This window comes from Cupressus sempervirens, chromosome 4 (assembly GCF_028749045.1).
Source record: "Cupressus sempervirens isolate cs-2001-9-10 chromosome 4, ASM2874904v1, whole genome shotgun sequence".
Classification (NCBI taxonomy): Eukaryota; Viridiplantae; Streptophyta; class Pinopsida; order Cupressales; family Cupressaceae; genus Cupressus; species Cupressus sempervirens.
This window is the reverse complement of record NC_143121.1, coordinates 178,923,278-178,940,867: the sequence shown is the minus strand read 5'-3', so window position 1 is coordinate 178,940,867 and position 17,590 is coordinate 178,923,278. Positions and strand designations below refer to the sequence as shown.

Genomic DNA, 17,590 nt, shown 5'->3' with positions numbered 1-17,590 from the left:
CGTCAGCATCTGTGATTCCATTTGCCCGCCAGATTGTCTCACATGTCTTACAATGTCGGAGAGGGTCGGCTGTACCATCGCCTTCAAATTTCGGTAATTTTTCTTTGGGTCCCGCCATAACTCTAGAGGTCTGCACTCCTACAGTGGTCGGCACTCCCACACCGACAGTCTGGACTCCCACATCGACAGTCTGTACTCCCACACCGGTGGACTGGTCTCCCACACCGGAGGTTTGCACTCCCACACCGGCGGTCTGCACTCCTACACTGGAGGTGTCGACAGCTGCGAACCTTGGTGAAGACGAAGGATTCTCTGAAATTGTTTCCCGCGGAAGTCTATCCTGGATGAAGAGGTCACTCCATGCTCTTGCTCCGTCGGCACTGCGAGCCGTGCGAGTTGATGCTCTCCCGTCTGAATTTTCTTCCCTCGGCGAACACAAATTCAAGAACTCCTCCCGTGCTTCTTCCACCAATTCCACCCGTTGCCGAGTCTCCAACAATTCCTCCGCACTTCGGTTTCCGTCAGCAATCTTCTGGAATCTCCGTCGGCGTTCGGCTTGCTGTGCCAGAATCAAATTCTCTTGCCCAATACGGATTCCATCTTTTCCCTTCGCCTTATTCCGATCCTTGTTAAGCTGATTTGGCATTAATCTTCATTCCTCCCACCTTCCAGATTCATAAGGCAATGACGCCAAATGTTAAGAAAATGAACGCATACAGACAATGAACACGAACAGCAGAATTATATTCGCAATAGTAGATGATTGCCTATTTACAATGATCCCAGATGGGATATAAATACTACCGTCGAACCTTCCCGAAGGAGTCCGTCGGCCACAATTATTCTATCCGCTTACAAACTATTTACCGCCGGACCGTCGGCTATAGAAACACCGCTGGACTGTCGGCTACAAAAACACTGCCGGAGCCATCCAGTCGGCTAACAGTGCCTCTTGGCACCACAAACTGTTGTGGGGAAAAAGAGATAACGAGCTGATCCAATAAGGGGCTCTGGGGATATTGAAAGGTGTGGTCTTGCAAGCGAGTAACCTCTTCTGTTGAAATTTGAATAAAAAAACATAGATAATAACCTGAAATAAATGAAGTAAGAAGCACAAGAAATATCCTGGGAAACACCCTCAAAGAGGGAAACAATCCAACCTGACAATCTTAAATCTTTATTGATTTTCTCAAATAAAAAATTACATGTCTTCTACGTTGATCACATTCAGTTCTCCTTAATATACACACGTATATCGAAGATGAAAAAACAATAATAGGTAGCTGCAAGCAACACTCCATACAATGAAGGTCTGCAAGAGCTTACAATATAACAAAAACTGATTGCACACTCATAGAATTCTTTTTAGGATTGCGCTATTGCTCAAACGATCGAGCATGTCATGTCCCCAATTTTCGGTGGCAGTCTGATTAATTAATTTGATTAACTTGGTTGTCCAAAATAATGAATATTTTATGAGGACGCCTAATTAATCATTTTAATTAAATAAATAAATGATATTAAGTTAATTACTTTATCAAATAAATAAATATTAAAAGATAACTTTATATTTAATTAATTTAATAAAGTGACTTGGATTATAAAATATTTAATAAAGTCACTTAAGAGATAAGATCAAAAATGTTCTAGAAGTCTCTGGAGAAGATGGAGAGAAAAGAATAAATAGGCACCCCCGGGGCTCCATTCGAATCAGGCGGTTTTTTATCTCTTTGATTTCAGATTGTGATTTAATCACAGGTGCATTGTGGAACCTAGGGTTTCTGCAATTGTCACAATTGGCCATTGAGAACGATAACTCTCAATTGGTACGCAATTTTGAGGGTGTGAAATATCATCTGAATTATTGCAGATTGGAAGTGGCATTACAGTCATTTCATCAGGGCAGAATTTGTGGCCAAATGCCAAATTTGGAGGATCATTTTGAGAATTGATATTCGAAGATTTTGCAAGGTTTGAAGTTCATCATTTTTTACCAGAATCTGTTGGCAGAAGAGTAAGGAGACTTCGTCAGCATTCTAGCCAATCCAAGCAGGATCTATAACATTCACAAATTACTAAACACGTGGGTCAGAGGGTTCGAATTTTTGAAGGAGATTACAAGCAACGATTTATCTCCAGCAAGCAAGATTCAGACACCTGGGTCGAACGTCTTTCCTCAAGATATTTTCATCATTAGAGGCCTAGCAGTTATCGCAGGATTGTAGATTTGTGGGCGTTTGTATTGACAACTAGGAATTGAGGTCGAAGATCCCTCATTTTCTAGCGGCGGCTTGAAATGTATATAATCCTCAATCTTCATCAATAGTTGAGACGCGTATCCTGGGAGCAAAGTCAAGGGAGCTTGCGAAAACAATGATTAGATAAGGGTCGGAATATATCATCGCAAGCGGAGGTGTGTGCGATCTTTCATATCAGCTTCCTCCTGACGTCCAGTGGATTCAAAGACCAACAGTCCGGGAGCCTTCCGTAGGTCGTGATCACATACAGCAGTCGGGAATCGGTCCGAGAATCCTTCTCTGGTTCCAATCATTGAATCGCAGGTGTCAGAGATAAGGTGACCAGGCGGAAAGTGATTCAGGATGGCTCATTGAATAGTTGGAAAGAACTCACAAATTTCGACCAAGTCAGCTCACAGGCCTTAAACAGCAGAGGTCAATATTACCTAACGGATGCTTTGTTGACTGTCTAGTGGATAATTGCAATACCAGTAATGGGACTGCGTCGATCATAGAAGAACATGGAAATATCCATTTGAAGGGTGAACACATCGGAGCTTTACAATGATCATCATCAGCAAAACTGAACATACCAATTTGATTCTGCCATACCATTAGAACTCAAAGAATCATTTTTTTTCAAGCATTAACAGGGGGCATATGCAGAAGAATCATAAATAACGAGTATTACAACTCCGACTAAGCTTAGCTTCCTAAGGCAGATTGAGAGTCGGAATCACATCCAGTCTGTGAAAGTAGACGGTTTGGATCAAGCTCTGCATTATCCAATTATCAGGTCCTTTTTAGTACTCCGTTGTAATTCTTCAAACTCAGTAATTCTTCTATCTGATTGTTGATATAAAGGTTGCTATGGCCATATTACTTGCCACTGAATCATTTTCTGAATTTTGTCATTAACTATTGCTTAAGGATTGGTCTTGTTTCATTGTCAAGTACTTTGATCCTTTCCAGCATAGTTTAAAATACCGGCGAAATAACGCCAAAATCGCGAGTTATCGCGAGTGGGCAGGAAAAACGATAAAAACGCGGAAAAACTCGGCAACGTTTTTTTCAAAAAATCGCGGCGTCTTTTTTGGAATAAAATCGCAAGTAAACGAAAAACACGGCAGTTAAAATCGCAGTCAAAGAAAGTCAACAGAAAATGACATAACAATTAGGTTTGATGTATATGGTCGACATGAGTTTTAGCATTTAGGTCAATTTCTCTCGCCGACGGGTTTTAGACTCGACTGGTCTTCACTGCATCAGCACGAGGGATCAAAGAAGATTGGTTTTAGACTCGACTGGCCTTCACTGCTTCAGCACTGGTTTGTGAACATGCCTTCGAAGACATACTCCTGGGTGTATTTGCCTGAGTTTCCCGACTGTATTCTGTTATTACAAACAAATATAAATAAATTATAATACTATATTTCTGATATTCATTTTCTATGTTTCCCGACTGAAGATTGAATAATATTACACACAAATATAGATTAAATATTTGTATTCTGTTACCTTTGTAATATTATTTTCATGACCCACCTTTCACTTGATTATTCCAATTTCCAACCATTGTTCTTTGCACACATTTCCTTTCAACCTTGAGAAACTTCTGAATTTTTCCAAAAAAGTGCTCAACATTTAGAAAAAGCTCAATGAAAGAGAATGCCAATCTGTGGGTTAATATAGAGTCCTTATAATTTTATAGTCTGACAATGAGAGTTTCTCCTCACGCATTTGAATTTTCCATTATATTTACTGTCTTAGCTTAACCGCAGTTATGCCTAATAAGGATCTTTAATAGTAACTGGCATTGAGTAACATAATATAATTTTTAAAGTTTTAATTTGTAATAAATTGATTTAGATGTGTTATAACTTGTTATCTTGTAGAAGGTAATGTAATTCTGCATGATGATTTTTACTTTGGAATGTAATCTGATTTTTCGTTCTTGTACAGTGGACTTGTGTGTGTCACTGAAACAAGATGACTGGTGGTGGCAGAGCAAAGGACCCTTTATGGAAACATGGTATCCCAGGAGCAAACAAAGGAGATATCCAGTGTATCCATTGCTCTAAATGCATGACTTCAGGAATCAACCGATTGAAATATCATCTTGCAAAGATTCCATGCAATGATATTACACCGTGTCTAGTGTGTCCAGAAGAGGCTACAAGAGAGGCTATGGCAAGCCTTCAACAATATGCACAAAGTAAGGCAGCAAAAAAGAGGATATTCAAGGCCATGGCAGCCCCAATGGGGACTTTTAGTTCTACAGGATCACAAACAGGTGGAGAAAGTTCTTCTTCTATTGGGCCTCGGATACGGGGATCGAGAAGTGTGAGTGGGTCTTTAGCAGATTATTGGGTTCCACGTAACACTCTTGGTGCTCAACCCAGCTTACTAGGTACTGCATGGAACAAAGAGATGCACGAAAAGACAAAAGTGGCAATTATGAGATTTTGGGTGCGGAATGATCTTTCCTTCAATGCTTTATGCAGTCCATATTGGGATCAAGTGGTAACTTCTATTTCTTTGTCTGGTAAGGGGTTCAAGTCCCCAACTCCCTATGAGGTGAGTGGGCCGTTGTTAGATGACGAAGTAAGAAACATTCATCAGCTTGTGGAAGAGCAAAGAAGGGTTTGGGAACAGAAAGGTTGCACTATTATCTCTGATGGGTGGACTGATGGCAGGAATAGGACATTCATCAACTTTCTAGTTGCTTCAGGGGGGCAGTTGGTATTTCTAAAATCAGTTGATGCCTCTGATCAAGTGAAAAATGCAGAAAATTTGTGTAACATGTTGGATGAGGTGGTAATAGAAGTGGGAGTGGCTAATGTCATCCAGATTGTGACTGATAATGCAGCTGCGTATGTGGCAGCCGGTAGACTTCTGATGGAGAGACATCCCACATTGTTTTGGAGCCCTTGTGCTGCCCATTGTCTCGACTTGCTTCTTGAGGATCTAGGGAAATTGAGCTGGGTGGAGAAGGTGGTTGAAGATGGAAGGAATATTGCGAAGTACATCTACAATCATACATGGGTCTTGAGTCTTATGAGAAAGCACACTAGTGGTAAGGATCTTGTACGAGCAGGGGTCACACGCTTTGCTACTAATTTTCTAAATTTGCAAAGCATATCAGAGACATTGTTAGACCTTAGGCGCATGTTTCTTGATAAGAAATGGTTAGTGAGTCCTTATGCCAAGAAGCCTGAAGCAGAGAAGATTGTGAGGATTGTGTTTGATAGTAGCTTTGAAAAGCTAATGGAGGAGACCCTCAAAGTAAGTTTTCAAATCTTAATTGATGATTTAGAATTTAATTTTGAAATATTTTCGTTGGCTGATTTTGTATGTTTTATTATGTCTAGGTATCAGAGCCGTTGGTGAAGGTTCTACGAATTGTGGATGGGGATAAAGACCCCATGGGGTTTCTATATGAGGCTATGGATAGCGCAAAAGAGGCCATTCAGCACTTGTATAGGTCAAATGAGACCAAGTATAGACCCGTATGGAACATCATTGATCGTAGGTGGAACCGACAACTCCACCAACACATTCATGCTGCTGCCTACTACTTGAACCCCAAGTACTATTTTTCCAACACTTTTAAAGCAGATGCAGAGGTTCAAATTGGCTTGGACACATGTATTCGAAGATTGGTTGCTGATACGAACCTCCGAGACATCATACTTGATGAGTTGCAGAGCTACAAGAGGGAAGAGGGGCCATTATTTTCTTCTCCTGATTGCAAGCGTAGGAGATACACTTTGCAGCCAGCTAAAAAAGAACTTGCGTTTACTTTTATCATACCATTTATTTCACTCGCGAAGTTTATTGGAAGTTTTACCGCATCATAAATATTTTTTAAAACCTTGCAGATCTGTGGTGGGAAGATTATGGTGCCACAACGCCTAATCTTCGACAAGTTGCCATCCGAATTTTATCGCAGCCTTGTAGTGCTTCTGGCTGTGAGAGAAATTGGAGTACTTTTCAAAACATACACACAAAGAAACGTAATAGGTTGACTCAAAAACGCCTAAATGACTTGGTCTATGTGAAATACAACCTTCTCTTGCACGAGAAGAAGGTGAAAGGGCAAGCTTCATATGCAGCACTAGACTTGGATGACAGTGATCCATATTCAGCAGATTGGATTGCTCCTCCTGATGGTGAGGGTGCAGATGAGGATGTGGGTGAACCTTTATTGACAGATGAGCAGTTAGCTGAGTTTGAGATGGAGGCAGATGACTGGGATGCAGATGTGGCAGCACATGAGGTGGAACCTGAGCTTGGTCATCCATCAGAGGCTTCTGTGGAGTGTGAGGCACCTGTTGAGGATGTTGCTACAGCAACTACTTCAACACCACTCACCCAGCAGCAGTGATCTTTTTTGAGTTTTGCTCGTAGACGCAATTTATGATTGCTACTTTTAGTTTTCATTGATACTAAAACTTGAACTTAATATGTATTCAGAAGTTGTTATTTCGAACTTTCATGGAGTTTGATTGCTATATGTATTGAACTTATTTATATTTTGATGTTATACAATTATACTTGTTTTTCGGTTTATGATTCTATTACTATGTTAATCTACTAAGTTTTAATTGCTATGAAATTATGAATTATTGTTTAACTTAGAACATTGCTTCATATATGGTAGATATCTCAAATCATTATATGTTCACAGTTCTACAAATGTAGTGTGTATGTATGCATTTTTAAAAATATTTTAAGAAATTTTATATTTTCAAATGTTCGATAAAAGTGCCGATTTATTGCCGAATACTTTGCCGAGTTTTTGCCGATTCCGATATTTTCACAATTTTTGGGTCAGCCGAGATATTGCCGATACCGAATTTTTAAACTATGCTTTCCAGTACAGTTACTTAACATTTCAGTAGTATCAGAGCTTGTTGGCTAATTGTTTGACGAAACGTCAAACTCTTGAAGTGATTAAGATTTTGGTGTTTTAAGAGGCAATAACCTATCGGGGTTATTTCAGAGCATCAATAATAAACTCACAAAATGGCCATACGCTATTACAAAGTGGTTGTATGCTTAAGAACAGAACACACTAACAATATAAGCTCTTATTTCTGAAGCCCAATTGAACCTAGTGATCTCTGTGCTTTCAATTGCACACAATGAAGTCTTCATTGCATACGTCTAACAATGCACTAGATCACCATCATGAAATGATGACACTAAATTGAATAAGATTTGAATTCACAAAGATGCATCATGCTGGGAGCTCAAAAGACGACAGTTACAAATGTGGAACTGTTTTGAATAATCAAATGCATATCACCGAAAGTTCTGCCAGCAAGGATGGATGAACTAATGATAATCATAGTTGGATGCCATGATGGAGACAGTAAACCAAAAGTATGGATGAAGCCAAATAATAAAGTGAACATGTCCTAACAAATGAAGAGCTGCGAGAGACCATGAATTGAGGTGCTTGAGAAGATAACATAAATGCTGTTGGTGAAGGACAAACATCCACCAATGAAGAAAATTGGTACCAAGACAACATACTCTCATCCATCAGTAATCCATACAATCATAGAAGAGTTGAAATGGACTGAACTCAGAATAGAGAAACCTTGAACGAGACAACAACACCAAATAGAATGAAGAGGAAGAAGCAGATCGACAAGTTGAAGCAAAAACATAAATTGAATCTCCGGGTAGAAGATCTATCTCATGGCTACATGATTCATCACTCCCTTTTAGCAAGAAAGTGATCTTCAAAGTGTCTTCTCAAGAGAAGTGCAAATAGGTGTAATCAAAGATACTTTCAACATAGAATTTTATTAGAGATTTAAAATTGTTATCTCATTATAACAATAATCACCATAGCAACTCCCATAGACTGAATTATAAAAATAATGTCATAAAATCACAATCATGACTTTCACCATGCCTACTAGTAGTGGATGAATCAAGGGACCTCACCTCAAACTTCTCTCGTAGAGAAGATCTCATTTACAACAGATTACACCTCAAAATTCTCTCTCAGAGAACTCATTAACAAGGGATGGACCTCAAACTTCTCTCACAAAGAAGAACTCACTAATAAGGGATTGCACCTCAGATTTCTCTCACAGGGAAGAACTCATTTACAATGGATTGCACCTCGTACTTCTCTCTCAGAGAAGAACTCATTAAAAAATGCATATGATTACTAAGGCCGAGTTTCTTTCTTAGCAAGGCAATCATTTTCTACTATACCAACAACATAGTTTAAAATCTTGTGATTAATCAAAAAAATCACTATATATCACGAGTCACATTTCAATTGATATAAATGCCCCATTATTTGGCTGCGATATTCCCCTAAAAATTGTGGCAGTAAATGACAAAAAAATCACGATATCATGTGGGTAAGAGGAGGAAAAAAATGTTGAATTAGTCAACAGTAATAACTTAAAACCTAAAATATGTTAAAAATAAATCGGTGGGCTCGGGTTACGCATTTAGGTTTTCAAATACACTTCTTTTCCTTCTGTTTTTTAGAATAAACAAACACATTGCATAGACATTGACAGATTTTGAATGTCGAAGACTTTGAACAGATAGCGACAGGTGTGAACATTTATTTATTAGACTGCGGGTGTGAACATCCATTTGAAACCGACAGGTTATCCAAGTAAGTTCGACTCTATCGAGATCCATGATTCCAGATTTTATAAGTTCTAATATATATGATTATAATGTTTTGTAGTTATATATTAAAAAATAACTATTTTATTATTAAGTTTTAAACAATTGTTTTATTTAAATTTATAGTTATACAGTATATTGTTTTATTTGTAATGATTTTATTTTTTAAATATAAGTATACAGTATTATATAATTATATATAATGATTTTAGTTTGCACCAGTATTATACACTTACAGTAACCAATTACATAGTTCTAATATTTATAATTTTTTATATATTTACTGATAACTAGGTAACTAAAAGAAATAATAAATGAAGTTTGGGATAAATATATAATATATAATATTATATGATATTGTATATAATATTTACAAACTTTACATTTAATGATAGATATCAAAAATATATTATGAATTATGAATAAATATAGATTCAATTCATTAATTTTTCGGTTTATAACTGTATTGAACTGTTACTTATTATACGCATTCTAATTATAAATCATTGCTTTTTTTGCTAGGTTCTCAAAGTCTAACTTTACCTATTTCTTTAAAGGATGGCTGGTGGTAGAGAGAAGGACCCTTTATGGAAATATGGGATCCTAGGAGAAGTCAAAGGACATGTCAAATGTATCTTTTGCCATAAGCATATGACTTTAGGCATAAACCGATTGAAATACCATCTTGCAAAGGTTCCATGTAATAATATTACACTGTGTAAAGAATATTTGGAAGAGGCTACAAGAGAGGCTTTGACAAGCCTTAAAAAATATGCATAAAATAAGGCAGCAAGAAAGAGGACATTCGAGGCCATGGCAGCCCCAATGGTTCTTTTTAGTTCTATAGGATCACAAATAGGTGAAGGGGCTTCTTCTTCTATAGGGCATTAGATACGAGTATCGAGAAGTGGTGGTGGGTCTTTATCAGATTTTTGGGTTCTACGTAACACTCCTGGTGCTCAACCTGGCTTGCTAGGCATTGCATGGAACAAAGAGATGCATGAGAAGACAAAGGTGGCAATTACAAGATTTTGGATCGTCAATAATATTCCCTTCAATGCTTTATGTAGTACTTATTGGGATCAAGTAGTAACTTCGATTTCTTTTTCTGGTAAGGGGTTCAAGCTTGCAACTCCTTATGAGGTGAGTGGGCCATTGTTAGACGATGAGGTAAGAAACACTCATCAGCTTGTGGAAGAGAAAAGGAAAGTTTGGGAGCCAGAAAGGCTGCACTATTATATCCAATGGGTGGATAGATGGCAAGAATATGACTATCATCAACTTTATAGTTGCTTCAGGGGGACAATTGGCATTTCTAAAATCAGTTGATGCCTCTAATCAAGTAAAAAATTTAAACAATTTGTGCAACATGTTGGACAAGGTGGTAATGGAAGTGAGAGTGGCTAATGTCATCCAGATTGTGACTGATAATGTAGCTGCATATGTGGCAGCCGATAGACTTCTAATGGAGAGGCATCCCACATTATTTTGAAGTCCTTGTGCTGCCCATTGTTTTGATTGGCTCCTTGAGGACCTAGGGAAATTGAGTTGGGTGGAGAAGGTATTTGAAGATGGAAGGAATATTGCAAAGTACATCTGCAATCATACGTGGGTCTTGAGCCTTATGATAGAGCACATTGGCAATAAGAATCTTGTACGAGAAGGGGAAACATGCTTTGCTACCAATTTTCTAAATTTGCAAAGCATATCAGATACATTGTTAGACTTGAGGTGCACGTTTCTAGATAATAAATGGTTAGAGACTCCATATGCCAGGAAGCTTGAAGCAGAGAAGATTGTGACGATTGTGTTTGAAACTAGCTTTGAAAAGCTAATGGAGGAGATCCTCAAAGTAAGTTTTCAAGTCTTCATTGATGATTTAATTTTTAATTTTGAAATATTTTTATTGGCTGATTTTTGTATAATTTTTTATGTTTAGGTGTTAGAACCGTTGGTGAAGGTTCTAGGAATTGTGGACGGGGATAAAGACCCCATGAGATTTCTATATGAGGCTATGGATAGGGTCAAAGAGGCCACTCAACACTTATATAGGTCAAATAAGAGAAAATATAGAACCATATGGAACATCATTGATCGTAGGTGGAATCGACAACTCCGCCAACATAGTCATGCAATTGCCTACTACTTGAACCCAAAGTTCTATTTCTCCAACACTTTTAGAGTAGATGTAGAGGTTCAAATTGGCTTGGACACATGTATTAGAAGATTGGTTGTTGATACGAATCTCCGAGACCTCATACTTGATGAGTTGCAGAGCTACAAGAGGGAAGAGGGACCATTGTTTTCTTCTCCTGATTGTGAATGTAGGAGATACACCTTGCAGCTAGGTAAAAAAGAACATGTGATAGGTTTTATCATACAATTTATTTTCTCATGAAGTTTATTGGAAGTTTTACCACATCATAAACGGTTTTTTTAATCCTTGTAGATCTGTGGTGGGAAGATTATGATGCCACAATGCCTAATCTTCAATAGCTTGCCATCCAAACTTTATCGCAGCCTTGTAGTGCTTCTAGCTGCGAGAGAAACTGGAGTACTTTTCAGAACATACACAAAGAAATGTAATAGATGGACTCAAAAGCGCTTGAATGACTTGGTTTATGTGAAGTACAACCTTCTCTTGCACGAGAAGGTGAAAGGGAAAGCTTCATATGAAGCTCTAGACTTGGATGACATTGATCCATATTCAACAGATTGGATTGCTCCTCTTTATGGTGAGGATGCAGATGTGGATGTGGGTGATCCTTTATTGACAGATGAGCAACTAGCTGAGTTTGAGATTGAGGTAGATGACTAGGATGCAAATGTGGCAGCACGTGAGGAGGAACATAAGCTTGGTCATCCATTGGAGGCTTTTGTCGAGCGTGAGGCAACTATTAGGGCACCTGTTGAGGATGTTGCCACAACTACTACTTCAACACCACCCACCCAGTAACAATGGTCTCTTTTGAGTTTTACTCGTAGACGCAATCTATAATTGCTACTTTTAGTTTTCATTGATATGGAATCTTGAACTCAATATGTATTCAAAATTTCAGAAGTTGTAGTTTCATGGAGTTTGACTTCTATATGTATTGAACTTATTTATATTTAGATGTACTTGTTTTTTGGTATATGATTCTAGCATTATGTTAATCTACTAAGTTTTAGTTGCTATGAATTATTGTTTAACTCAAAACTTTGATTTATATATGGTAGATATCTCAAATCATTATATGTTCTGTTTACCGTATTGGTAAAGAAATCAACACATACAGATAATGGAACAGAATAGCAGAATTATATTCGCATATGCCAGACATACATTGTGCTTGATAAGATAAGATCAATGATAAAAGATGATTTAGAATGATCCCAGACGGGATATAAATACTATCCGCCGAACCTTCTCGAAGGAGTCCGTCGGCCACAAACATTATGTCCGCTACAAACTATTTACCCGTCGGTTGCAAAATACAAAACACCGACGACAGTCATTCCATCGGCTATAAAAACACCGTCGGGACCATCCAGTCGGCTGACATGTTCTACAAATTTGGTGTGTATGTATGCATTTTTAAGAATGTTTTAAGAAATTGCATAATTATTTTCAAATGTTTGATAAAAGTGCCGATTTATTGCCGAATTTTTTGCGGAGTTTTTGCCAATTATGAGATTTTCAAGATTTTTAGGTTGGCCGAGATATTGCCAATACCAAATTTTTAAACTATGATACCAAGCTTATCTCTGAAATAGTAGAACTTCACATTTAGAAGTGGTTTGGTAAAAGTACAGTTTGCTGCTTTGTAGATATGTACTTAAGCTCAATACCTTGCCTTTGAACGATGTCCCTTAAATAATTGTATTTAATTTCCACATGCTTTGTCTTGTCCTGAAATACTGGATTAACTGAGAGCTTCACACAACTTTGATTATCACACATGATTATGGTAGGTCTTAGGGGGTGTCCAAATAGATCTATAGTTAATATATGAAGCCACACAACTTCTTTTGCAGCCATACATGCTGCAACATATTAGGCTTCATCTGTACTCTCAGCCACATAAGATTGCTTCCTGTTGTACCAAGAAACCATGGCTGATCTTAGGTTGAAACAACACCTTGAAGTACTCTTCCGGTTAGGTAATCACCCTGCCCAATCCGAATCAAAGATAACTTATAAATTCAACTCAACATTTGACGAGTATTTCAACCCATGTCCAACTGTACCGTGAACATATCTCAATATGTGTTTGGCTGCCACAAGATGAATATGCCTTGGTTGACACATAAACTGACTCAATGTATTCACTGCATAACATTTAATATATATACATGGCTGATCCTAGGCTGAAACAACACCTTGAAGTACTCCTTCGGTTAGGTAATCATCATGCCCAATTCGAATCAAAGATTCCTTATAAGTTCAACTCAATGTTTGACGAGTATATCAACCCATGTCCAACGGTATCATGAACATATCTCAATATGTGTTTGGCTGCCACAAGATGAATTTGCCTTGGTTGACACATAAACTGACTCAATGTATTCACTGCATAACATATAATATATCTACATGGTAGGAACAATACAATTGCATTTTCATTTAATTTTCTCAGATTGGCTTCCATAAGAGTAACCATAGATTTACACTCGAGCATTCAAGATATCTATTGCATAGTTTTCTTGATTTGAGATGATTTCATTTGATCTTTTCCAAACTTCAAGTCCAAGGAAATAATGTAATAACCCAAGGTCTTTCATTTCATATTTTGAAGTAAGTTCTCCCTTACACGTGACAATGAGATCACTGTTACCAGCAAGGAACAAATGATCAACATAAAGTACAAGAATTAACACCTTGTCATAATTGACCTTGAAGTATAGATTTGGATCAGCATCGTTCTTATTGAAATCCAAGCTGAGAAGATAGTGGTCAATTCTCTCATACCAAGCACAGGGAGCTTGCTTAAGACTGTATAGAGATTTCTCCAGTTGCAAACATGAGACTCCTTATCGTGAATTACAAAATCTTCAAGCTGCTCAATGTAAACTTCCTCTTAAATCACTCCTTTTAGAAAAGTTCTTTTTACATCTATTTGGTGAAGTTTCCAGCCCTTTACTATTGTAATAGTAATATTTTTTCTGATAGAAGAGTAGCGAGCAATAGTGGAAAAAGTTTCTTCAGTCTATGCCTTCCTTTTGAGAAAAATGTCTGGCAAGCTTGGCTTTATATTTCTCTATACTACCATCAACAAAATGTTCAATTTTTAACAACCACTTGTAAGAAACAACAAATTTATCTTTTGGACTCAGAACTATATCTCATTAATCATTTTTAATGATTAACTGATACTCTTCCATTATAGCATCTTTCCAAACTTACTGATTAGAAGCTTTTTCAACATTGTAAGGCTCATAAGCGATAATGTGGCTCACTAATGCTACATAACCAACATACTTATAAGGCCTTTTACTTTCTTTGGAGGTGACATGTGGGGCTGCAAACGGTTCAGCTTCTTCCAGTATGTTCCTGGCCCAAAGTGGTCTCTTCTTGTTGACTGAAGAAATACTAGGGCCTGCCGAAGTATCAAAAGTATCTATAGGATGAGCTGAATCATTTAAATCTGCATTCTTCTTTTGAATCTCAGAGGGTGGATCTGGCTCAGCCATTATTGTATCTTGAGGATACTTGTCTTCTCCATTGTAACATGCTAAATTTTAGAAACTAATAAATTCTTAAATAAAGATGTCCTACCCCATTCTTAACCGCATGAAAAAAATACAGTTAAGTCAGTTACACAACTTCTTCACATGAAAAGGAAAAATACAAGCTAACTATATTCTATAATTTCAATATTTACAAATAAGAAAACGTCTATCCATTCACATGACATTCAGTTATTAACTACCATTTCATTGCAATTTACATTCTGAAATATTCTATGGTAATCAGCATATCTTAACAAAAATTTAAAATGGAACTTGAAATAAACGATTACCAGAAAGGAATTAGTTGAAGTCACTGATTTGTACAAGCCTTGGTGTCTAGAAGAGAGGAGAGCATTGCCATGGGCCACCCTTATCCAATGAGAAAGACCCTCACTACCTTGGGAGTTGGCTTGGGACACCCTTCTCCAACCATTGAGCATACTGGTGTTAGAGTGTGGAGTAGTCAATTGTTGAGACTGTGGATCATTCCAAACAACTTATCTTACAATTGTTAGCACCTCGACCATTGGTGATCATAGTGGCAACATGCCATTAATTGCCTTGGCCAAGGATTTCGGATGGGCAACTTATGTACTTGATCACCCACTGCTCAACAAAGAATACATGGACTTCCATGAGCTATCTATATGATTGATTTAAATGTTATACTGATTATATCTTTCTTATGATTGCATGGAATCTTCTCACTATTTTCTACCCTTGGCTCGACCTAGAAGGTCCCCTTTACTTGGGAGATTTATATTATAACTGCTGGTTCATGAGCACTTAATCCTCTGTCATGCTTAATGCTGATTCACGGCCTATGGCATCTTAAGTTGTTATGCTTTCCTTTTTTTCTGTTTTCAAAGGTAAGAGAAATATTCCATCTCAGAGAATATATTGATTATATCCTCGTATGGTATTTACTCAATCAAAAACATATGCAAATGCATACCACAGTCTTTTCAGAACATAGTGTATCAATGTAACAGTAAAATCATGATGGTAAAATTTATCACATTTGATTCTGACTTTTTGCAATTAAAAGAATGGTCGCAACTGTTAAGAGATTGGCAAATACAGTAAAGTAAATGTGGTGGTAAACAAGGTATTACCTTACAAATTTGGTGCAGACCGTAGTATAACAATTCTTAGAATGCTAACACCCGCAATGTCAATGGAGCTTGATGTGAGTTGCAGACTTGACTCGCGGCTTTGGCTTGGCAAATGATATTCACTGTTGTTCACTCCTACTGGAGTTCGAATTTGAGAGCACAAAAGATGTAACAAAAGATTGCAGGGCTGAGATATGCTAAAAACAATGAGCAATGTCTATATGTGCCCCTGCAACAAGAGCAAATAACATAAATAGGGAACAATTATTGATCAAGATGAGTAATGGCCATCTGCGGGAGCTTGGTTATGCCAAGACTTGAGGTGGCAAGAACATTGAAAGACTTGTAATATAAAAAAAGAATATAATGACCCAATGCCATAAGGTGGCAGATACACAACAAGTGGTCGCTCAAATAGAAAATGATTAAAATAACCAAAGTTAGAAGTCAAGAGAATATTTAAAAATAAAGGTGGCATCACACGCCTAACCCATGCCTTAGTATAATAATATCCTTCCTATGTATATTCATGCTTGCCTGAGTAATTATGATATGTAGGTGTATATATATATATATATATATACATACATACATATAGACATACATACAAATATATATGTATATGCTAATGACAAATTCACATATATATATATATATATGTGTGTGTATACATACGTACATATTTCATATCCACAAAAGTATGAGTATATATGAGATATTAATATACTACGACATGCTAGCTTGTAAGTGTTGTGAGGTTTTCACACCATCGCCCCAAATTTTTTTGAGGACACCCTTTTTTGGGAAAGCCTTGGCAATTTTTGCAGATTTTGGGAATTTTTCGTTTGCCTTAGCAAAATTTGAAGTTGTCCAGAGGTTTTCGAATTGGCAATTTTACACTTTGGATGCCTTCGGGCCAGGAAAGGTTTTGGTTTGTTTTCACCCGATGCTAGACTTGATTTTTCGGAACATGTAATTTTGTTCTTAGGCCAAGCAGAATTCAACAACATTTTTTCGATGGGCGAAATAATATCTGGCAGGATAAAATTTGCAAATTTTGGACTTAGATGGATTTTTGAAAATATGATATAATTGTATAAGCTTGAGAATTTTCAAAATGAACTTGTGGATTTAGTCATTTTGGAAATTCTTGAAAAATTTTTGGTGAAAAGAAATTTTGATAATGAAATTGAATTTAGAGTTTGAATTTCAATTGCTAAGAAGGGATTTATTTTTGTTAAAAAATTGAAATTGCATTGCAAAATTGAAATTTGATTAAGTTGCAAAATGTCATTAATTTGGTTGAAATTTTTGCCTAGAGGATTTTAGAATTGTTAAAGCAAAATTGGTAATTTGGAATTGAAAATTGATTTTGGCTTGCTAGATTCGATTTTAATGATATTTTAATTACCAAAATGTTGTTAAATGAAAATTTTGACATCTTCTAGGCTTGACTTGTTTTTGTTTTGCAATTCTAGGTCAAGTTGGCAATTAAATGGGCCAATTTCGCTATAGAGCTTAGTTATTTTCATGTTTCATTTAAAACTGAGCCATCTTTGGAGGTCTAACTTAAAATTTGTTTCCCTCCAAGTAGGTCAGCCCACTCTGGAGATCAACTGGAGGATATAAAAAAGGGCTTCCCCCCTCTTATTTCCTCATTCATTCTTCCCACCTCCTCTTGCTTGGTTGAGCGATTTTCCTCTAGCTGGGCGAATTTGTCCTTGGCAGCGAGTGTTTTTTTGGTCTAATTTTTTCCATTTTTTGGTAGTGATTTTTCTTCAAGTTGTGCGATTTCTGCCCCAAGGCGAATTTGATGGAGAAGGTCTAATTTTTGCAAGATTGGCAGTGATTTTGGGG

General features: G+C 37.1%; 1 protein-coding gene and 1 pseudogene across 2 annotated transcripts in view; both read left to right on the top strand.

Moving 5' to 3' along the window:
* Positions 1-17,590, top strand: part of LOC149560554 (ribonuclease J-like) — a 314,963-nt pseudogene that overhangs the window by 63,265 nt on the left and 234,108 nt on the right. The window lies entirely within an intron of this gene.
* Positions 4,227-5,994, top strand: LOC149560556 (uncharacterized). Its single transcript, XM_089824154.1, has one exon. It carries the CDS (start codon positions 4,227-4,229, stop codon positions 5,625-5,627), a length of 1,401 nt encoding a protein of 466 aa, XP_089680280.1. The 3' UTR covers positions 5,628-5,994.

Excerpts from the sequence above, each read along its gene's own strand:
- LOC149560556 (XM_089824154.1), top strand. The coding sequence starts at position 4,227 with ATGACTGGTGGTGGCAGAGCAAAGGACCCTTTATGGAAACATGGTATC.